Raw genomic sequence first — 23,939 nt, 5'->3', positions numbered from 1 at the left:
AGAAGAAGAGAAGGAAAAAGTGGCAGAAGGAATATTTAAGGAAATAATGGCCAAGAACTTCCCAACTCTTATGAAAGGCATTGGTATCTAGGTCCAGGAAGCACAACATACCACAACATACCACAAACTGAATAAATCCAAACAGACTATTCCAAGAAACACCTTAATCATAATGTCAAATGCCAAAGATGAAGAAAGAATTCTGAAAGCAAGAGAAAAGCGATCCATTACATATTTACATAAAAGGCACACCCAATATAACCAAGCACCAATTTTTCATCAGAAACCAAGAAGGCAAGAAAGCAGAAGTTTGATACATTTAAGATGCTAAAAGAGAAAAAATGTCAGGCAAGAATTCTCTGATGGTAAAACTGGCCTTGAACTATGAGGGAGAATTTAAGATATTCACAAATAAATAGAAGCTGAGAGAGTTCAGTAACAAGAAACCTGCCCTACAGTAAATAATAAGGCTGAAAAGGAAAGGACAGGAAAGCGAAGCTTGGAGGAGAATGTAGAAATGAAGATTATCAATAAGGGTAACTAAAAGAGTAAAAAGACAGACAAAAATAAGCTATGACATGGAAAAAGCCAAACAATAAAATGGTTGGAGTAAATACTGCCTTTACAGTAATAACAATGAATGTTAATGTATTACACTTCCCAATCAAAAGACACAGAATGGCAGACTGGATAAAAAAAAAGTGTTTCATCCATATACTATCTACAGAAGATTCACTTCAGACCCAAGGAAACAAATAGGTTGCAAGTGTCCCCTACATGGGACATGACTCCCAGGAGTGTAAATCTCCCCGGCAACGGGGGCATGACTCCCAGGTATGAGCCTGGACCAGGCATCGTGGGACTGAGAAAGCCTTCTAGACCAAAAATGGGAAGCAAAGTGAAACAAAATAAAGTTTCAGTGGCTGACAGATTTCAAATGGAATCAAGAGGTGATTCTGGAGGGTAGTTGTACGTGCTACATAGATATTAGTTTGTAATTTTTAGTGAATTCAAATAGGTAGAAGAAAATACTTGAAACTGCCATACTGCAATCCAGTAGTCTTGATTCTTAAAGCAGACTGTATAATTATTTAGCTTACAGGGGTGACTGTGTTATTGTGAAAACCTTGTGGCTCACACTCCCTTTATCCAGTATATGGATAGATGAGTAGAAAAATGGGGACAAAAATTAAATGAAAAATCAGATGGGATGGGGCAATGGGATGTTCCAGGTGTTCTTTTTTACTTTTATTCTTTTTTTTTTTTTTAGAGTAATGAAAATGTTCAAACAGTGATTGTGGTGATGAATGCACAACTAATATGATGGTATTGTGAACAACTGATTATATACTGTGGATGGCTGTATGGTGTGTGACTGTATCTCAATAAAACTGAATTTAAAAAAAAGTGAAAGGCTAGAAAAAGATATTCCATGAAAACAGTAACAAAAAAAAAAAGAAGCTGGGGTAGGTATACCAATACTGGAGGAAAATAGACATTAAATGCAAAGCTATTATAGGATGCAAAGAACATTACATATTGATAAAAGGAGCAGTCCACAAAGGAGAAATAATAATCATAACTATATGTACTTAAGCAGGGTACCCCAAAATACATAAGGCAAACAAGAACAAAATGGAAGACAGAAATAGACCTATTTACAATAATAGTTGGAGAATTCAATACACAACTCACATCAATAGAAAGAAGACCTAGATAATCAACACAGAAATAGAGAACTGGAATAATTTGATAAATGAACTAGACCTAACAGACATATACAGAACAATATACCCCAAGACAGCAGATATACATTCTTCTCAAGTACACATGGATCACTTTCCAGGATAGACTACATGTTGGGTCACAAATCAGATCTTAATAAGTTTAAAAAGAATAAAATTATACAAAGCACTTTCTAGGATCATAATGGAATGAAGCTGGAAGGCCCAACAAGAGGAGGACTGGAAAATGCACGTATTTATGGAGATCAAACAACATAATCTTAAACAATCAGTGGGTTAAGGAAATTGCAAGAGAAATCAGTAAATATCTCAAGATAAATGAAAACAAGAACACAACACATCAAAACTTATGGATAAAGCAAAGGCAGTGATGAGAGGGAAATTTAAGCTCTAAACACATACATTCAAAAGGAAGAAAGAGCTAAAATCAAAGACCTAACAGCACACCTGGGGGAACTAGAAAAACGAACAGCAAATTAATCCGAAATCAAGCAGAAGGAAACAAATAACAAAGATTAGAGAAGAAATGAAATTCACAACAAAAAAAAATAGAGACTCAACAAAACCAAAAGTTGGTTCTTTGAAGATCAATGAAATTAACAGGCCCACAGTAGTCTAGCAAAGAAAAACAAGAGAGAAGATGCAAAGTAATAAAAAGAGAAATGACAAGGGGGACATTACTACTGACTCCTCAGAAATAAATTAAAAAAAACAAAACAAAACATGAGGATACTATGAACAATTGTACACCAACAAGCTAGACAAATGGACAATTTTCTAGAATTACAGACCAATTCATCTAGAATTATAGACCAATTAGTTTAATGAATATAGATGGAAAAATTCCTCAACAAAATACTGGCAAATAAAATCTCATGACAGATTAAAAGAATTATACACAACAATCAAGTGGGTTTTATCCCAGATATGAAAGAGTGGTTCAACAAAAGAAAACCAATGAGTGTAATACAACACACTAACAAATCAAAGGAGACCTACAAGATCATCTCAATTGATATGGAAAAACCATTTAACAAAATCCAGCATACTTTCTTAATAAACACGTTGAGAGACAAGAAAAGAAGGAAACGTCCTCAACGTAAAAAAGGGCACATATGAAAAACTCACAATTTAGATTGTACTAAATGTAGAGAGACAGAAAACCATCCCACTGAGATCAGGAACAAGACAAGGATGCCCACTATCAACAGTTATTCAACATTTGCTAGAAATTCTACCTAGAGGAATTAGGCAAAAAAAAGAAAGAAAAGACATCCAAACTAGAAAGGAAGAAGTAAAACTTTCGCTATTTGCAGATGATATGATCCATACCCAGAAAGTCCCAAAGAATCTACAATAAAGCTACTAGACATAATAAATAAATGAGTTCAGCAAAGTGGCAGCAAACAAGATTAACATGTAAATACCAATAGTGTATCTATACACTAGTAATAAGCAATCTGAGGAGGAAATCAAGAAAAAAAGTCCACATAAAATAGCATCTAAAAAAAGCAAATATTGGGAGGATCCAAGAGGGCGGATTAGGAGAGACAGCAAAACACTCCTCCGTGAAAAACACTAGATAAAAGACAGAAAGTGCCCCAGAATAACACTTCTAGGGTTCTACTGGCTGGACAAGGTACATTACATCCACAGTGACTATGCACTTGGTGAAACTGAGAGACTGGGGGAACTGCAGCCGAGCTGCGACACAATGGGGAGAAACCTCGGGTCCGCATTTAGAGGCGGGTTAGTTTAAAAACCCGGAAAGCAGCTACAGATATAGCAGCAAGAGCCGCACAGTCAACAGCAGTGGGGAATGCCTTCCACGCCCAAGGCATCCGCCTCAGTATGTGCAACGGGTGATAGCCTTTCCCCATACACAACTAACTCTCTCGAAGCCAGGAACGGGCTGGTGCAGCAGGTGGAGGACCGCATAACTCGGAAGTTACCACGCCCCGTACAGTCATCTTTTCAGTGGGCTGAGAGATGCCCCTTTGCAGCGCCGCAGCTAAGAAAAACTTCCCTTGGGGACTCTGCTCCCCTGTGATGTTGCACAGTTATTCTCCCCGGAGGCCCATGGAGTGTGTAGCTTAGACGCGGGGTCCCACACAGAAGTGCCAAGAGCCCTACACCAATCCCAGGGACTTGTGGACCCATGGCAGAGAGGACCTGTAGGGAATCTGAGCTGAAGGGCTGGACCCAGGCAACAGTCCCAAGGTATTCGAGTCGCAGCCCCAGGAACAGCTGGGAGTTCTGGGTCTTAAAGCCGTTTCCCTGCCCAACTGCACAGGGCACAACGTCCACCCTTACGGCTGGCAGTCCAAACGGCACACGGAAAATTGGAGCACTGACTGAACCTCCACAAGTATTGGACCCGCACTTGCTGCACAAAGTTGGGAAGAACTGGCTTCTGGGTAATAGGTGGCTTGGGGGTGCCATCTGCTGGTAGGTCAGGGAAAGTGCACACCACCAACCTGTAGCTCTGTCAAATTATAGATAATTGTTCAAATAAGCCTGCATATCCTAAAATAACCCTAACAAGATAAGCAAATGCCAAGGGGCCAAAAACAACAGAAAAATTTAAAGCATATGAAGAAACCAGAAGATATGGATAACCCAACCTCCCAAATCAAAAAACCAGAGGAGACACAGAACTTAGAGCAATTAATCAAAGAAGTAATCACAAACAACAAGATGATGGCTCAGGATATAAAGGACATCAAAAAGATCCTAAAAGAGCATACAGAAGAATTTCCAAGAGTAAATGAAAATATAGATAAGCTTATGGAAATACAAGAAACTGTCGATCAAATTAAAGAGATCCTGGAAACACACAGCAGCAGATTACATAAACTCAAAGAATGAGCAAGTGAACTTGAAGAAAATGTTTTGGAAAGTGAAAGTACAAAAGAACAAATGGAGAAAAAAATGGGAAAATTTGAAATGGATCTCAGGGATATGATGGACAACATGGACTACACAAATATAAGAATCACTGATGTTCCAGAAGGGGAAAAGAAGGGTAAAGGACTACGAAGAGTATTCAAAGACATTGTTGGGGAAAACTTCCCAACCCTTCTAAACAACATAAATACGCAAATCACAGATGCAAACTCCAAAAAGAATGAATCAAAATAAACCCACACTGAGACATACTTTTATCAGATTTCAAATGCTGAAGAGAAGGACAAAGTTTTGAAAGCAGCAAGAGAGAAGCAATTCACCACATACAAAGGAAACAACATAAGACTAAGCAGTGACTACTTAGCAGCCACCATGGAGGCAAGAAGACAGTGGTAAGGCATATTTAAAATGCTGAAAGAGAAAAATTGTCAATAAAGAATTCTTTATCCAGCAAAGTTCTCCTTCAAATTTGAGGGAGAGCTTAAAATCTTCACAGACAAACAAATGCTGAGAGAGTTTGCTAAAAAGAGACCTGCACACAAGAGATACTAAATGGAGCTCTACTGGCAGAGAAAAAAAACAAAGGAGAGGGTATGGAGAAGGGCTCAGAACTAAAGAGTGTTTGTAAGGGTATGTTAAAGGAAATAGAGACAGAAAGGGAAAAAATATATCTGACAAACAAACAAAAAAAAGTATCAGATGGTTGATTCATGAACTGCCTTCACAGTAATAACATTGAAAGTGAATGGATTAAACTCCCCAATTAAAAGACACAGATTGGCAGAAGAGATTTAAAAATATGGATCCATCAATATGTTTCTTACAAAAGACTCATCTTAAACCCAGAGACACAAAAACACAATACACCACTATCTCCTATAGATAGATCAACCAGAGAGAGGACCAATAAGGAAAGTGAAAACCTAAACAATGTGATAAATGAATCTGACTAACAGACACATATAGAACATTACATCCCAAATCACCAGGATATCTTCTTCTCTAGTGTTCACAGAACTATCTCCAGAATAGATCATATGCTGGGCCATAAAACAAGCATCAATAAATTTAAAAAGACTGAAATTATTCAAAGCACATTCTCTGGTCACAATGGAATACCATTAGAAGTCAATGACCATCAGAGATTTAAAACATTCACAAATATCTGGAGGTTAAATAACACTCCTAAACAATCCGTGAGTTAAAGAAGAAATAGCAAGAGAAATTGCTAAATATCTAGAGATGAATGAAAACAAGAGCAAAACATACCAAAGCTTACGGGATGCAGTGAAGGTGGTATTGAGGGGGAAATTTATAGCTCTAAATGCATACATTAAAAAGGAAGAAAGCCCTAAAATCAAAGATCTAATGGAACAACTGAAGAACTCAGAAAACGAACGGCAAACTAATCCTAAATCAAGTAGAAAAAAAGAAATAAGGATTAAAGCAAAAATAAATGATATAAAGAACAAAAATCAACAGAGAGAATAAATAAAACCAAAAGTTGGTTCTTTGAGAAGATCAACAAGATTGAAAAACCCTTCGCTAGTCTGACAATATCAAAAGGAAAGAAGACACAAATAAACAAAACAATGAATGAGAGAGGCGACATTACTGCGGATCCTGAAGAAATTAAATTCTAGAAGGATACTATGGACAACCGTATGCCAACAAACTGGATAACGTAGAGGACATGGACAATATCCTAGAAACACATGAACAACCTAGCCTGACCAGAGAAGAAACAGAGGACCTCAAGAAACCAATAACAAGTAAAGTGATCCAATCAGTCGACAAAAAGCTTCCACAAATAAATGCCTGGGGCCAGATGGCTTCACAGGGGAATTCTACCAAACCTTCCGAAAAGAACTGACATGAGTACTGCTTAAACTCTTTCAAAACACCGAAGAAAATGGTACACTAGCTAACTCATTTTATGAGCCTAACATCACTCTAATAACAAAACCAGGCGAAGAAAGGAAAACTGCAGGCCAATCTCCCTCATGAATATAGATACAAAAATTCTGAACAAAACACTTGCAAATCTAATCCAAAGACACATTAAAAAAATCATACACCATGACCAAGTAGAGTTCACTGCAGGTATGCAAGGATGGTTCAACATAAAAAAATCAATTTAAGAAAACACATAACAAATAAAAAGGGAAGAATCAAATGATCATCTCAATAGATCCTGAAAAAGCATCCCACAAAATCCAGCATCCTCTTTTGATAACACTTCAAAAGGTAGGAACTGAAGGAAACTTCCTCAGTATGATAAAGGGCATATATGAAAAACTCACAACCAGCATAGTACTCAATGGTGAGAGACTGAAAGCCTTCCCTCTAAATCAGGAACAAGACAAAGATGCCTGCTGTCACCACTGTTATTCAACATTGTGCTAGATGTGCTAGCCAGAGCAATCCCGCAAGACAAAGAAATAAAAAGCACCCAAATCGGAAAGGAAAAAGTAAAATTTTCATTATTTGCAGATGATATGATCTTATATCTGGAAAACCCTGAGAAACTGACGACACAGCTATCTGAGCTAATAAACAAATTCAGCAAAGTAGCAGGGTACGAGATTAATGCACATAAGTCAGCAATGTCCCTATACACCAGAAATGACCTAACTGAAGACAAGAAAAAGATTCCGTTCTCAGTAGCAACTAAAAAAATCAAGTAAACAGGCATAAACTTAACCAAGGATTTAAAAGACCTTTACATAGCAAACTACATAACTTTACTAAAAAGAAATAGAAGAGGACCTAGAAAGATGGAAAAATATTCCGTATTCATGCATAGGAGGATAAATGTCATTAAGATGTCAATTCTACCCAAACTCATCTACAGATACAATTCCAATCAAAATTCCAACAACCTACTTCGTAGATTTGGGAAAGCTTGTTATCAAATTTATTTGGAAGGGAAAGACGCCTCAAATTGCTAAAAACATTCTAAAAAAGAAAAACGAAGCAGAAGGACTAATACTCCCTGACTTGGAAGCTTACTGTAAAGCCACAGTAGTCAAAACAGCATGGTATGGACACAAAGTAGAATACAGATCAATGGAATTGAATTGAGAATTTGGAGACAGAACCCCAGATCTATGGTCAACTGATCTTTGATAAGGCCCCCAAAACCACTGAACTGGGACATAACAGTCTATTGAACAAATGGGGCTGGGAGAGCTGGATATCCATACCCAAAAGAATGAAAGAGGACCCCTACATTGCACCCTACACAAAAATTAATTCAAAATGGATTTAACACCTCAATATGAAACAGTACCATAAAACTCCTAGAAGATAATGTAGGGAAACATCTTCAAGACCTTGTAGTAGGAGTTCACTTCTTAGACCTTACACCCAAAGCACAAGCAACCAAAGAAAAAATAGATAAATGGGAACAGTTCAAAATTAAAATCTTCTGTACCTCAAAGGAATTTGTCAAGAAGGTGAAGAGTCAGCCAACTCAATGAGAAAAAATATTTGGAAACCATGTATTTGACAAAAGACTGATATCTTGTATGTATAAAACAATTCTACAACTCAATGACAATAGTACAAAGAGCCTGATTATAAAAATGGGCAGAATATATGAAAAGACAGTTCTCTGAAGAAGAAATACAAATGGCCAAAAAACACAGGAAAAAACGTTCATTTTCACTAGCCATTAGGGAGATGCAAATTAAGATCACAATGATATATCATCCTGTACCAACTAGACTGGCTGCCATTAAACAAACAGGAAACTACAAATGCTGGAGAGGGTGTGGAAAAACTGGAACTCTTATTCATTGCTGGTGGGATTGCTGATACAGTCACTTTGGAAGACAGCCTGGTGGTTCCTTAGAAAACTAGATATCGAGTTACCCTTCTATCCAGCAATCACACTTCTTGGTATATACCCGGAAGATCTGAAAGCAGTGACACAAACAGATATTTCCACACCGATATTCACAGTGGCATTATTCACAATTGCCAAGAGTTGGAAAAATTCAAATGTCCTTCAACAGTTGAGTGGACAAACAAAATGTGGTATATACACACAATGGAATACTACTTGGCAGTAAGAGGGAATAAGGTCATGAAACATATGACAACATGGATGAAAACTGAAGACATAATGCTGAGTGAAATAAGCCAGGCACAATAAGAGAGATATAGTATGTCACCACAAATGTGAACTCTGAGAAAAATCCAAAATAAATGGTTTATAGTATAGAATGTAGGGGACCTAGTGACAGACAGCAAATATTGAGGAGGGAACGATAATCTAGTAAGAACAGATAAGTTATGGAGGGTAAACTTAATGTTATGGGAACGCTCAGGAACGACTATGGGTGGTTAATTTTTGGGGGGTATGGTAGGAACAAGTTGGAAGCAATGTAGTTTATCTTAGAGTATTTGTTTTTCTTATTCCTTTGTTTGGTTATAATTTGTTTATTTTCTTGGGGTAGGGTAGGAACATGTTAGAAGCAATGTAGTTATTTTAGGATATTTGTTTTTTTATTCCTTTGTTCGGTTATGGTTTAATTTTCTTGGGGTATGGTAGGAACATGTTGGAAGCAATGTAGTTATTTCAGGTTATTTGTTTTTTCTTATTCCTTTGTTTTGGTTTTGTTTGAAATGTTTTCTTAACTATGTTTTTTAATTTTTTGATAAAGTTAAAAAAAAACAATGAATGAGTGTTAAAAAAAGTAAATGAACAATGGGGGAGGAGGAGAATATAATGTTTTGGATGCTCTTTTTTATTTTAATTTTTTTTTTGGAGTAATGAAAATGTTCAAAAATTGTGGTGATGAATATACAACTATATGTTGAGACTATGAACAACTGATTGTACACGTTGGAGGACTGTATGTTATTTGAATATATCTCAATAAAGTTTCATTAAAAAAAAAAGCAGCAGCAAATATCTAGGAATACACTTAACCAAGGATGTAAGGAACTGTATACTGAAAGCTACAAAACATTGCTGAAAGAAATCAAAGAAAATCTAAATAAATGGAAGGAGATTCAATGTTCATGGCTTGGAAGATTAAATATAGTTATGATGTCAATTCTACACAAATTCATTTACAGATTCAACGCAATCCCAATAAAAATTCCAACAGTCTACTTTACAGAAATGGAAAAGCCAATTATTTGGAAGGGTAAGGGGCATCTAATAGCCAAAAACATCTATAAAAGAAAAATGAAGTTGGAGGATTCCCACTTCCTGACTTTAAAGCATATTATAAAGCTGTAAGTGATAAAAACAGCATGGTATGTAATATAATTTGTAAGCTCAAGATAACCCTCCAAACTCATTATGAACTTTTTCAATACACACAATGACACAAATGTCAGTGTCAAGGTATATAACCATCTAAATGATAATTAGACATTTACTGGTAGAGAGTAAATAAGGTATTTCAAATATTCAAATAATAGATTTTATATCAAATGTGCCTTTAAAGTCACATTAAAAATTTCAAAAGAATATGAATCCAATAAAATAGGCACTTCATAACAACGTATCCATTCCACTCTGTAAACTGAGATAGTAATTTTAAATATTCAATCCTATAGAAAACATACCATTAAAGTAGAAGTTATCTTTCTATATACAGTCATAAGAATTAATTTCTTGTTTTGGCATTCTAAAATAATTCAAGATTTATATTTTGAGTTAAAATTATTCAAAGTTCAGTTTTTCTGCTATAATAAAGGTCTAACAAGCTTTCTGTCTGTAAGTATAAGAAATATTAACATATCCACATACAACACTCAACAGCAACAAAAAGAAGCTTTCAATCATGTTTCAAATAGACATTTGAGTATTTTTAATACTTACCTGTCCTTCTCTTGAAAATTTAAAGGGTGGTTTGTGTTTAATTACACTTGTTGCAAGCCTTAGGAGTCCTGTAAGTCCATCATCTTCTATATTACCATCTTGATGATCAAGGATCTCTCTGCTACAAAATAGCAAGACAAGCAAAACAAAATAGTTTACATAATTTTGTCCTTTAATACTTCCTCAACAATACAACTGTCAATTTCACATCAAATTTACCTTCGAATGCAGTCAGCCAAATGTCTTGCCAAAGCATCTAAGTCAAGGAGCGTTGTCTTAATACAAAGAGAAAATAAAAAATTTAAATAAAATTATTTTGTTTAGCAGTTCACAGATTATTTTAAAAAGCAACAAAAAAATCCTCTCATTGTAGGTAATAAGAATTTGTTTCTCACATATCCATAATACACTAATTAAGTTATAAACTTAGTATAGTTACCCTTTATGTATTATGACCCCAATTAACAAAATTATAGTTTTAAATATCACTGAGATTCCTACAGAAAAAAATCAATGGAATGTTGATACCAATTTATGGCAGTCACAGTAATTTATTGAGAAGACACTAAAGTTTGTTTTATTTTTTTCTTTAACAACTTCATTGAGATATAGTCATGTACTGTATAATTCATCAATTAAGGTTGTCTTGAATATCATCCTTAAACTAGGCTTTAAAAATAAACTTAATTAAACAGTTAAACAATTTCAGAAAGCTTTAATTCTCTTTATAATCAAGCAATTTTAGAAGACTCTCAAAGAAACTGAGATCTATAGGAAGGAAAGCTCCTTCAGCAAGCAAGAAAGAATAGATTCCGACTTTAGCTTAAATGGGCAAACTTGGTTTTTAAAAAAATGTGTATTTTATCTGGCATCAATATTTTAATAAACAATATCAATTAAATTTTAAAAACTTGCTAAATACAGATTTTTACCACGATATCCCAAATGAAAAGCAGAATATTTTAAGAATTCAGGTACATTGCTTAAAAGTAGGAAATACAAACACTACAGGAATTTTAAATGTGAAGTATATACATTACACTTTCATATAAATACATGAAAAAGAGAAAATGTTTCCTGAATATTTCAATATAAATAATCTTCTTCAAGTATTTCTTATTTCTTCTGAGATCATGCAAATGCATTTTAGCTTATTAAATTTAAAAAGAATGAGGAACAAAAGTATTTATATGTGGAAAGTTTGTCTCTGAAATCTACCTAGTTTAAAGTTTAAACATTTCCTTGGACGGAAATGTCATTTTGGTTTAATATAAGAAAATTAGTAGATCAACAGAAACTGGCAATGTTTCTTTAGCTTAAAAAATTTTCTACTTGGTTTGTAATTTTATTTTACATGTTCAGAACATCAAAGCCACATACTATTATGCACAGTAATATATACAGATCATATATATATATACAGCTACATTTAAATGAGAATCTGAATTTTACTTTCCAGATAAGATTCTACATCCACAAATCTTACTTAAAAGGGACAGGAAATTACTTCTACGTACCAGATGATGATATTTTAACTAAGGTGAAAGTAAGAACAAGTAAGGAATTACACAGAGCAGGACACACACATTTTTTATTATTAAGAGTATAAAAATTAAGACAGTACCAACTAGTTATAAATTAATAAAAGTGTCTTGCATCATAAAGGTGTATAGTCATAAATACACATATGCATAATTATCTATTAAGTTAATGTATAATTTTCTGAACATACCTGACTAGCATCTTTTATATGAATGTTGTCAACTAATTTGCATAATAACCAAAAATACTCTTTACATCCGGGTTTTAACATTGGTTCTTCCTCATAATCATCTATCTATTGAAAAAAATTAAAAACTTTGTGAAAACATTTTAAAAAGGGAGATAATTTAAATTACAATATACTTAAGAACCTATAGACTTTAATTAAATCCCTATACAAATTAAAAAGAATTCAAAATTACACACACAAAACATGAAAAGAATCTTCCTAATTTTTGTAAAATTAGAATTACGTATATAAGTTACTGATATGAGAACTCTTAGAAGAACATTACACTCAAATTGCTTATATCCTACTTAGAAAAGATATGACTAACAAATAATGCTTATGGTGCAATAAAAATGTGGAAACAAAAGAAACCTCTGAAACATAGTTCATGTAATTCTACCCACACAAAAGGGTCTACTACAGTTTTGATATTTCTTACATAGTAGATGAAAGATAGGTAAATATGGGGGAAAATAATATAAATTTCACAACATACCACATTCCAGGTTGAGTACAAATTATTAAGGGTTCTGGATTTTTACAATGCTAGTATATAGACTGGGGCAGGGAAGAAAAATGAAAATTCATAATATAAGGTTAAGCACCATGTGACTGAAAGAGAAGAGACTTACATTTATAACATTTCTGTCATTCACCTCATTAACACAAGGCCCAGAACCCAGTAAGAATAAATGCTATTTACAATAGCATCAGATACCCCACAGTGCTGAAATCAAAGAACACAGATTCTCTTCTCAGTTGTGGCATGGACATAAGGTGTCACAAGGCTGTCACTGTAAGAACTATAAAACTACTATCTTCATAATAAAAATACATATAATAACCAAATGGTAAAAATCATGGCAACGATACAGTAAAATGATAAAATTCGGGCAAATTACAGAACTAGAAACCAACCCTGAGCACGATGAAATCTTACCCTAATAGGTTTGAGTGCCTGAGCGTCAGGAAGAAATTTCAGTAATGTCGAGGCAGCCAGTAACAGAAAAGATCGATTGATTGAGTCTCCTCCATCCAGACCCGACAGAGATAACTTATAGAGGCCATTGCAAGACTCATGACGAACAGCAGTCTATACGAAAAAGCAATGTCCAAAGACAATCTGAGTTTCTATAAAAAGTTATATTTATATGATGGAAGAAATAACGTGTTAGGTTACCTTTTTAGTAATATATTTTTAAATATCATGATCTGATCACCTTTATTTGCATGTAAATAATATATGATCAAATAAAGTAACCTGAAGAACAAAGAAATTTGTATAGTACATTTAAGTTACTTACAAGATAAGTAACAGAATAAAATATTTTCAGAACTAGAAGCAACTTACTACTTAAATTAGAACATTTGTATAGATTTTAAGGGTATTGCTCAAACGACCCAATGGTTACCTGGGAAAGAAGACATCTGATTAATAGTATTTAAACAATGTCTAGAGAGGAGGCGGGGCAAGATGGCGGACTGATGAGCTGTATGTTTTAGTTACTCCTCCAGGAAAGTAGGTAGAAAGCCAGGAACTGCGTGGACTGGACACCACAGAGCAATCTGACTTTGGGAATACTTCATACAACACTCATGAAAACGTTGAACTGCTGAGATCAGCGAAATCTGTAAATTTTTGTGGCCAGGGGACCCGTACCCCTCCCTGCCAGGCTCAGTCCCGTGGGAGGAGGGGAGGTCAGCTCCGGGAAGGAGAAGGGAGAACTGCAGTGGCAGCCCTTATTGGAAACCCATTCTACTGATCCAAACTCCAACCATAGATAGACTGAGACCAGACACCAGAGAATCTGAGAGCAGCCAGCCCAGCAGAAAGGAGACAGGCATAGAAAAAAACAACACGAAAAACTCCAAAATAAAAGCGGAGGATTTTTTCCTCAACAAAATACTCGCAAATCGAATCCAGCAGCACATTAAAAGAATTATACACCACGACCAGGTAGGATTTATTCCAGGTATGCAAGGCTGGTTCAACACAAGAAAATCAATTAATGTAATACACCACATCAATAAATCAAAGCAGAAGAACCACATGATCATCTCGATTGATGCAGAAAAGGCATTTGACAAAATTCAACATCCTTTCCTGATGAAAACACTTCAAAGGATAGGAATAGAAGGGAACTTTTTCAATATGATAAAGGCAATATATGAAAAACCCACAGCTAACATCACACTCAATGGGGAGAGACTGAAAGCTTTTCCTCTAAGATCAGGAACAAGAAAGGGATGCCCACTATCACCATTGCTATTCAACATTGTGCTGGAAGTTCTAGCTAGAGCAATTAGGCAAGAAAAAGAAATAAAAGGCATCCAAATTGGAGAGGAAGAAGTAAAACTTTCACTATTTGCAGATGACATGATTCTATATGTAGGAAATCCAGAAAAATCTACAGCAAAGCTACTAGAACTAGTCAGTGAATACAGCAAAGTAGCATGCTACAAGATCAACACGCAAAAATCTGTAGTGTTCCTATACACAAGTAATGTGCAACAAGAGGAGGAAATCAAGAAAAAAATCCCATTTACAATAGCAACCAAAAGAATCAAGTATTTAGGAATAAACTTAACCAAGGACACAAAAGACCTTTACATAGAAAACTATAAGAAACTGCTAAAAGAAATTGAACAAGACCTGAAAAAATGGAAGAACATACCATGTTCATGGATTGGAAGACTAAATATAGTTAAGATGGCAATTTTACCTAAACTGATTTACAGATTCAATGCAATACCAATTCAAATCCCAACAACTTACTTTACAGAAATAGAAAAACCAATAACTAAATTTATTTGGAAGAGTAAGTTGCCCCGAATAGCCAAAAATGTCTTGAGAAAGAGGAGTGAAGTGGGAGGTCTCACACTACCTGACTCTGAAGCATATTACAAAGCTACAGTGCTCAAAACAGCATGGTACTGGCATAAGGACAGATATACTGATCAATGGAATCAAACTGAGTGTTCAGAAGTAGACCCTCACATCTATGGACAACTGATCTTTGATAAGGCAGTGAAGCCGAAGCAACTGGGAAAGAGCAGCCTGTTGAATAAATGGTGTTTGGAGAACTGGATACCCATTTCCAAAAGAATGAAAGAGGATGTCCATCTCACACCTTATTCCAAAATTAACTCAAAGTGGATCAAAGATCTAAACATTAGCACCAAGACCATAAAACTCTTAGAAGAAAATGTAGGGCAGTATCTTAGAGATCTTGTGAAAGGAGGTGGTTTCTTAGACTTCACACCCAAGGCACGAGCAACCAAAGAACAAATAGACAAATGGGATCTCCTCAAAATTAAACACTTTTCTACATCAAAGGACTTTGTCAGAAAAGTCAAAAGGCAACCTACACAATGGGAGATGATATTTGGAAACCACATATCAGATAAGGGTTTAATATCCCGAATATATAAAGCAATCCTGCATCTCAATAACAGAAAGACAAACAATCCAATTAAAAAATGGGCCAAAGACATGAACAGACATTTTTCTGAAGAGGAAATACAAATGGCTCAAAAGCATATGAAAAAATGCTCAACTTCACTGGCTATTAAGGAAATGCAAATCAAAACCACAATGAGATACCATCTCACACCTACCAGAATGGCCATTATCCAAAAAACAGAAAATGACAAGTACTGGAGAGGATGTGGAGAAAGAGGCACACTTATTCATTGTTGGTGGGAATGTAGACTGGTGCAACCACTCTGGAAGACAGTGTGGAGGTTCCTCAGGAAGCTAAATATAGATTTGCCATATGACCCAGCTATTCCATTGCTGGGTATATACTCAGAGGAACTGAAACTCAAGATACAAACAGACATTTGTAAACCAATGTTTATTGCAGCATTATTCACAATTGCCAAGAGATGGAAACAGCCCAAATGTCCATCAAAGGACGAGTGGATAAACAAACTGTGGTATATACACATGATGGAATATCATGCAGCTGTAAGACAGAACAAAGACATGGATCATGTAATAATGTGGATGAACCTTGAGGACATTATGTTGAGTGAAGTTAGCCAGAAACAAAAGGACAGATTCTGTATGGTCTCACTAATATGAACAGACATTAATGAACAAACTTTGGGAGTTAAAAGCTGACAAACAGGCGACCAGGAGATAGAAAGAGGGCAGAGATCAGCCATTTGATGCTGAAGGACTACAGAATGTTTAGGATTGATTGCACAGATCCAGAAATAGATAGCATAATACTGCGTGATGGTAGCACGGTATTGTAAGTACACTGAACAAAGATGTCTGTGAGTAAAGCTGAAAGAGGTGGGATAGGAGAATGTATGACACCAGAGGTAAAGATAGATGATAAAGACCAGGACTGTATAACGTGGCAAAAACTGGAGTGGCCAATGACTGTTACTAAATATACAAATATAAAAATGTTTTTGCATGTGGGAAAGCAAATGAATGTCAACCATGTAGAAATTTGAATAAGGGATGGTATTCAGGAAAAAACATAATCAAAGCAAACTGGAGTCTATGGTCAACAGTAACATTGTAATATACCTCCATTAAATGTAACAAAGGCAATACGCCAATGCTAAATGTATATGAGGGGGGATATAGGGGAGTAATGTGGGATTCTTGGTAGTGGTGTTGTTTGCTGTCCTTGATAGTGTATTGTATTGTATGACATGTTGTTTTACTTTTTAACATTTTTTCTTATTGCCGAAAAGAAAGAAAACAATTTTTCTTGTAGTAATCAGTATGTTTGGATGCTGATTGTGGTGATAAATGTACAACTTTATGATGATACCATGAACAACGGATTGCACACTGTGGATAAATGTATGGTATGTGAATATAACTCTATAAAATTGTAGGAAAAAATATATATAGGAGTAAAAGTGTTGGAGAAAGCATGGTGAGAAGGATGATGCCTCACCAATATGGACTAACTACAATGTGTAAACTCAGAATTGAATCTTAGAACACAGCCTAACGTGGACACAATAATTGTAATAGTCCCTAGATTGTAAGCTCTTACAGCAGTTAACTGTATCCCTGAATTGTAAGGCCTATCTCTAAACTTTGAGATGCTTATCCCCTAGCATATGTTGTTACAAACATTGGGACTGGTGGTTTGATGTGCTGAGCCCTTGAGTATGGGACTTGCCCTTATGAAGCTCATTACCACAAAGGAGAGTCTAAAGTTGTATCTAATGGTGCCTAAGAGTCTCCCCCTGAGTACCTCTTTGTTGCTCAGATGTGGCCCTCTCTCTCTCTAACTGAGCCATCTCGGCAGGTGAACTCGCTGCCCTCCCCCCTACGTGGGACCTGACTCCCAGGGGTGTAAATCTCCCTGGCAACGCAGATTATGACTCCCGGGGATGAATGTGGACCCGGCATCGTGGGACTGAGAGTATCTTCTTGACCAAAAGGGGGATGCAAAATGAGACGAAATAGTTTCAGTGGCTGAGAGATTCCAAATGGAGTCGAGAGGTCACTCTGGTGGACATTCTTATGCACTATATAGATAACACCTCTTAGGCTTTAATGTATTGGAATAGCTAGGAGTAAATACCTGAAACTACCAAACTCCAACCCAGCAGTCTGGACTCCTGAAGACAATTATAAAATAATGTAGAGTACAAGGGGTGACAGTGTGATTGTGAAGACCTTGTGGATCACACCCCCTTTATCTAGTGTATGGATGAGTAGAGGAATGGGGACAAAAACTAAAGGACAAATGGGGTGGGACGGGGGGATGATTTGGGTGTTTTTTTTTTCACTTTTATTTTTTATTCTTGTTGTGGTTCTTTCTGATGTAAGGAAAATGTTCAGAGATAGATTGTGGTGATGAACGCATAACTATGTTCTCATACTGTGGACAGTGGATTGTATATCATGGATGACTGTATGGTGTGTGAATGTATTTCAATAAAACTGAATTTAATTAAAAAAAAAAAAAGACTTAACAGAGAGTTAAAAAAAAAAAAAAAAGCGGAGGATTTTTGCAGTTTTGGTGAACATAGAAAGGGGAAGCTCATATGCAAATCCCGAAGAAAAGCTGATCTCTCTGCCCTGTGGACCTTTCCTTAATGACCCTGGTTGCTTTGTCTCTTAGCATTTCAATAACCCATTAGATCTCTGAGGAGGGCCCTTTTTTTTTTTTTTTAATCCTTTTTTCTTTTTCTAAAACAATTACTCTAAGAAGCCCAATAGAGAAAGCTTCAAAAACTTGCAATTTGGGCAGGTCAAGACAAGACCAGAACTAAGAGAGCTCTGAGACAAAAGGCAATAATCCAGTGGCTGAGAAAATTCACTAAACACCACAACTTCCCAAGAAAAGGGAGGTATCTGCTCACAGCCATCATCCTGGTAAACAGGAAACACTCCTGCCCGTCACCAGCCCCATAGGCCAGAGCAGCCCCAGACAACCCAGTGTGATGGAAGTGCTTCAAATAACAGGCACACACCACAAAACTGGGTGTGGACATTAGCCTTCCCTGCAACCTCAGCTGATTGTCCCAGAGTTGGGAAGGTGGAGCAGTGTGAATTAAAAAAGCCCCATTCAGCCATCATTTCAGCAGACTGGGAGCCTCACTACACAGCCCAGCAGCCCAGAACCGCCCTGGGGGGACGGCACTCACCTGTGACATAGCACAGTCATCCCTCAACAGAGGACCAGGGGTGCACAGCCTGGAAGAGGGGCCCACTTGCAAGTCTCAGGAGCCATACGCCAATACCAAGGACTTGTGGGTCAGTGGCAGAGACAAACTGTGGCAGGACTGAACTGAAGGATTAGACTATTGCAGCAGCTTTAAAACTCTAGGATCACCAGGGAGATTTCATTGTTAGAGCCACCCCCCCTCCCTGACTACCCAGAAACACGCCCCATATACAGGGCAGTCAACACCAACTACACACGCAAGCTTGGCACACCTATTGGAACCCACAAGACTCACTCCCCCACTCACCAAAAAGGCTAAGCAGGGGAGAACTGGCTTGTGGAGAACGGTTGCTGCAAAGGAGAGGCTAGGCCTCCCTATGGTTGTGCCTAAGAGCCTCCTCCCGAATGCCTCTTTGTTGCTCAGATGTGGCCCTGTATCTCTAGCCAAGCCAACTTGAAAGGTGAAATCACTGCCCTCCCCACTACGTGGATCAGACACCCAGGGGAGTGAATCTCCCTGGCAACGTGGAATATGACTCCGGGGGAGGAATTCCCGGGGAGGAATTCCAACGTGGAATATGACTCCCAGGGAGGAATGTAGACCTGGCATCATGGGACGGAGAACATCTTCTTGACCAAAAGGGGGATGTGAAAGGAAATGAAATAAGCTTCAGTGGCAGAGAGATTCCAAAAGGAGCCGAGAGGTCACTCTGGTGGGCACACTTATGCACACTTTAGACAACCCTTTTTAGGTTCTAAAGAATTGGGGTAGCTGGTGGTGGATACCTGAAACTATCAAACTACAACCCAGAACCCATGAATCTCGAACACAGTTGTATAAAAATGTAGCTTATGAGGGGTGACAAGGGGATTGGGAAAGCCATAAGGACCACACTCCACTTTGTCTAGTTTATGGATGGATGAGTAGAAAAATAGGGGAAGGAAACAAACAGAAGGGGAAGAAAAGGGTAAAGGTCTAGGAAAAGAATTCAAAGAAATTGTTGGGGAAAACTACCCAAATCTTCCAAACAACATAAATACACAAATCATAAATGCTCAGCGAACTCCAAATAGAATAAATCCAAATAAACCCACTCCGAGACATATTCTGATCACACTGTCAAACACGGAAGCGAAGGAGCAAGTTCTGAAAGCAGCAAGAGAAAAGCAATTCACCACATACAAAGGAAACAGCATAAGACTAAGTAGTGACTACTCAGCAGCCACCATGGAGGCAAGAAGGCAGTGGCACGATATATTTAAAATTCTGAGTGAGAAAAATTTCCAGCCAAGAATACTTTATCCAGCAAAGCTCTCCTTCAAATTTGAGGGAGAGCTTAAATTTTTCACAGACAAACAAATGCTGAGAGAATTTGCTAACAAGAGACCTGCCCTACTGGAGATACTAAAAGGAACCCTACAGACAGAGAAACAAAGAAAGGACAGAGAGACTTGGAGAAAGGTTCAGTACTAAAGAGATTCGGTATGGGTACAATAAAGGATATTAATAGACAGAGGGGAAAAATATGACAAACATAAACCAAAGGATAAGATGGCTGATTCAAGAAATGCCTTCACGGTTATAACGTTGAATGTAAATGGGTTAAACTTCCAAATTAAAAGATATAGATTCGCAGAATGGATCAAAAAAAATGAACCATCAATATGTTGCATACAAGAGACTCTTCTTAGACACAGGGACACAAAGAAAGTGAAAGTGAAAGGACGGAAAAAAATATTTCATGCAAGCTACAGCCAAAAGAAAGCAGGTGTAGCAATATTAATCTCAGATAAAATAGACCTTAAATGCAGAGATGTTTTGAGAGACAAAGAAGGCCACTACATACTAATAAAAGGGGCAATTCAACAAAAAGAAATAACAATCGTAAATGTCTATGCACCCAATCAAGGTGCCACAAAATACATGAGAGAAACACTGGCAAAACTAAAGGAAGCAATGGATGTTTCCACAATAATTGTGGGAGACTTCAACACATCACTCTCTCCTATAGATAGATCAACCAGACAGAAGACCAATAAGGAAATTGAAAACCTAAACAATCTGAGAAATGAATTAGATTTAACAGACATATACAGGACATTACATCCCAAATCACCAGGATACACATACTTTTCTAGTGCTCATGGAACTTTGTCCAGAATAGATCATATGCTGGGACATAAAACAAGCCTTAATAAATTTAAAAAGATTGAAATTATTCAAAGCACATTCTCTGACCACAATGGAATACAATTAGAAGTCAATAACCATCAGAGACAAAATTCACAAATACCTGGAGGTTAAACAACACACTCCTGAACAATCAGTGGGTTAACGAAGAAATAGCAAGAGAAATTGCTAAATATATAGAGACAAATGAAAATGAGAACACAACATACCAAAACCTATGGGATGCAGCAAAAGCAGTGCTAAGGGGGAAATTTATAGCACTAAACGCATACATTAAAAAGGAAGAAAGAGCCAAAATCAAAGAACTAATGGATCAACTGAAGAAGCCAGAAAATGAACAGCAAACCAATCCTAAACCAAGTAGAAGAAAAGAAATAACAAGGATTAAAGCAGAAATAAATGACATAGAGAACAAAAAAACAATAGAGAGGATAAATATCACCAAAAGCTGGCTCTTTGAGAAGATCAACAAGATTGACAAGCCCGTAGCTAGACTGACAACATCAAAAGCAGAGAAGACCCACATAAACAAAATAATGAATGAAAAAGGTGACATAACTGCAGATCCTGAAGAAATTAAAAAAATTATAAGAGGATACTATGAACAACTGTATGGCAACAAACTGGATGATGTAAAGGAAATGGACAATTTCCTGGAAACATATGAACAACCTAGACTGACCAGAGAAGAAATAGAAGACCTCAACCAACCCATCACAAGCAAAGAGATCCAATCAGTCATCAAAAATCTTCCCACAAATAAATGCCCAGGGCCAGATGGCTTCACAGGGGAATTCTACCAAACTTTCCAGAAAGAACTGACACCAATCTTACTCAAACTCTTTCAAAACATTGAAGAAAATGGAACACTACCTAACTCATTTTATGAAGCTAACATCAATCTAATACCAAAACCAGGCAAAGATGCTACAAAAAAGGACAACTACCGGCCAATCTCCCTAATGAATATAAATGCAAAAATCCTCAACAAAATACTTGCAAATCGAATCCAAAGACACATTAAAAAAATCATACACCATGACCAAGTGGGGTTCATTCCAGGCATGCAAGGATGGTTCAACATAAGAAAATCAATCAATGTATTACAACACATTAACAAGTCAAAAGGGAAAAATCAATTGATCATCTCAATAGATGCTGAAAAAGCATTTGACAAAATCCAAGATCCCTTTTTGATAAAAACACTTCAAAAGGTAGGAACTGAAGGAAACTTCCTCAACATGATAAAGAGCATATATGAAAAACCCACAGCCAGCATAGTACTCAATGGAGAGAGACTGAAAGCCTTCCCTCTAAGATCCGGAACAAGACAAGGATGCCCGCTGTCACCACTGTTATTCAACATTGTGCTGGAAGTGCTAGCCAGGGCAATCCGGCAAGACAAAGAAATAAAAGGCATCCAAATTGGAAACGAAGCAGTAAAACTGTCCTTGTTTGCAGATGATATGATCTTATATGTAGAAAACCCAGAGAAATCGACGATACAGCTACTAGAGCTAATAAACAAATTTAGCAAAGTAGCGGGATACAAGATTAATGCACATAAGTCAGTAATGTTTCTATATGCGAGAAGTCAACAAACTGAAGAGACACTCAAGAAAAAGATACCATTTTCAATAGCAACTAAAAAAATCAAGTACCTAGGAATAAACTTAACCAAAGATGTAAAAGACCTATACAAAGAAAACTACATAACTCTACTAAAAGAAATAGAAGGGGACCTTAAAAGATGGAAAAATATTCCATGTTCATGGATAGGAAGACTAAATGTCATTAAGATGTCAATTCTACCCAAACTCATCTACAGATTCAATGTAATCCCAATCAAAATAACAACAACCTACTTTGCAGACTTGGAAAAGCTAGTTATCAAATTTATTTGGAAAGGGAAGATGCCTCAAATTGCTAAAGACACCCTAAAAAAGAAAAACGAAGTGGGAGGACTTATACTCCCTGACTTTGAAGCTTATTATAAAGCCACAGTTGCCAAAACAGCATGTTAGTGGCACAAAGATAGACACATAGCTCAATGGAATCGAATTGAGAATTCGGAGATAGACCCTCAGATCTATGGCCGACTGATCTTTGGTAAGGCCCCCAAAGTCACTGAACTGAGTCATAATGGTCTTTTCAACAAATGGGGCTGGGAGAGTTGGATATCCATATCCAAAAGAATGAAAGAGGACCCCTACCTCACCCCCTACACAAAAATTAACTCAAAATGGACCAAAGATCTCAATATAAAAGAAAGTACCATAAAACTCCTAGAAGATAATGTAGGAAAACATCTTCAAGACCTTGTATTAGGCGGCCACTTCCTAGACTTTACACCCAAAGCACAAGCAACAAAAGAGAAAATAGATAAATGGGAACTCCTCAAGCTTAGAAGTTTCTGCACCTCAAAGGAATTTGTCAAAAAGGTAAAGAGGCAGCCAACTCAATGGGAAAAAATGTTTGGAAACCATGTATCTGACAAAAGACTGATATCTTGCATATATAAAGAAATCCTACAACTCAATGACAATAGTACAGGCGGCCCAATTATAAAATGAGCAAAAGATATGAAAAGACAGTTCTCTGAAGAGGAAATACAAATAGCCAAGAAACACATGAAAAAATGTTCAGCTTCACTAGCTATTAGAGAGATGCAAATTAAGACCACAGTGAGATACCATCTAACACCGGTTAGAATGGCTGCCATTAAACAAACAGGAAACTACAAATGCTGGAGGGGATGTGGAGAAATTGGAACTCTTAGTCATTGTTGGTGGGACTATATAATGGTTCAGCCACTCTGGAAGTCAGTCTG

At 36.7% G+C, this 23,939-nt stretch overlaps 1 protein-coding gene across 5 annotated transcripts in view; it reads right to left on the bottom strand.

Annotated features, from left to right (window-relative positions):
* USP34 (ubiquitin specific peptidase 34) overlaps window positions 1-23,939 on the bottom strand; it is a 371,878-nt gene that overhangs the window by 90,100 nt on the left and 257,839 nt on the right. For all 5 annotated transcript variants that reach the window (XM_037806728.1, XM_037806730.1, XM_037806731.1 and 2 more), the window contains exons 38-41: window positions 13,206-13,358; window positions 12,227-12,331; window positions 10,714-10,769; window positions 10,495-10,615 (exon numbers count right to left, since the gene is read on the bottom strand). In XM_037806728.1, the coding sequence (XP_037662656.1) occupies window positions 10,495-10,615; window positions 10,714-10,769; window positions 12,227-12,331; window positions 13,206-13,358 (435 nt within the window). The remainder of the gene's footprint in view (window positions 1-10,494; window positions 10,616-10,713; window positions 10,770-12,226; window positions 12,332-13,205; window positions 13,359-23,939) is intronic.

Source organism: Choloepus didactylus, chromosome 17 (genome assembly GCF_015220235.1).
Source record: "Choloepus didactylus isolate mChoDid1 chromosome 17, mChoDid1.pri, whole genome shotgun sequence".
NCBI lineage: Eukaryota > Metazoa > Chordata > Mammalia > Pilosa > Megalonychidae > Choloepus > Choloepus didactylus.
Note: the sequence above shows the minus strand (reverse complement) of the source record. Positions and strands in the feature narration are given on the sequence as shown.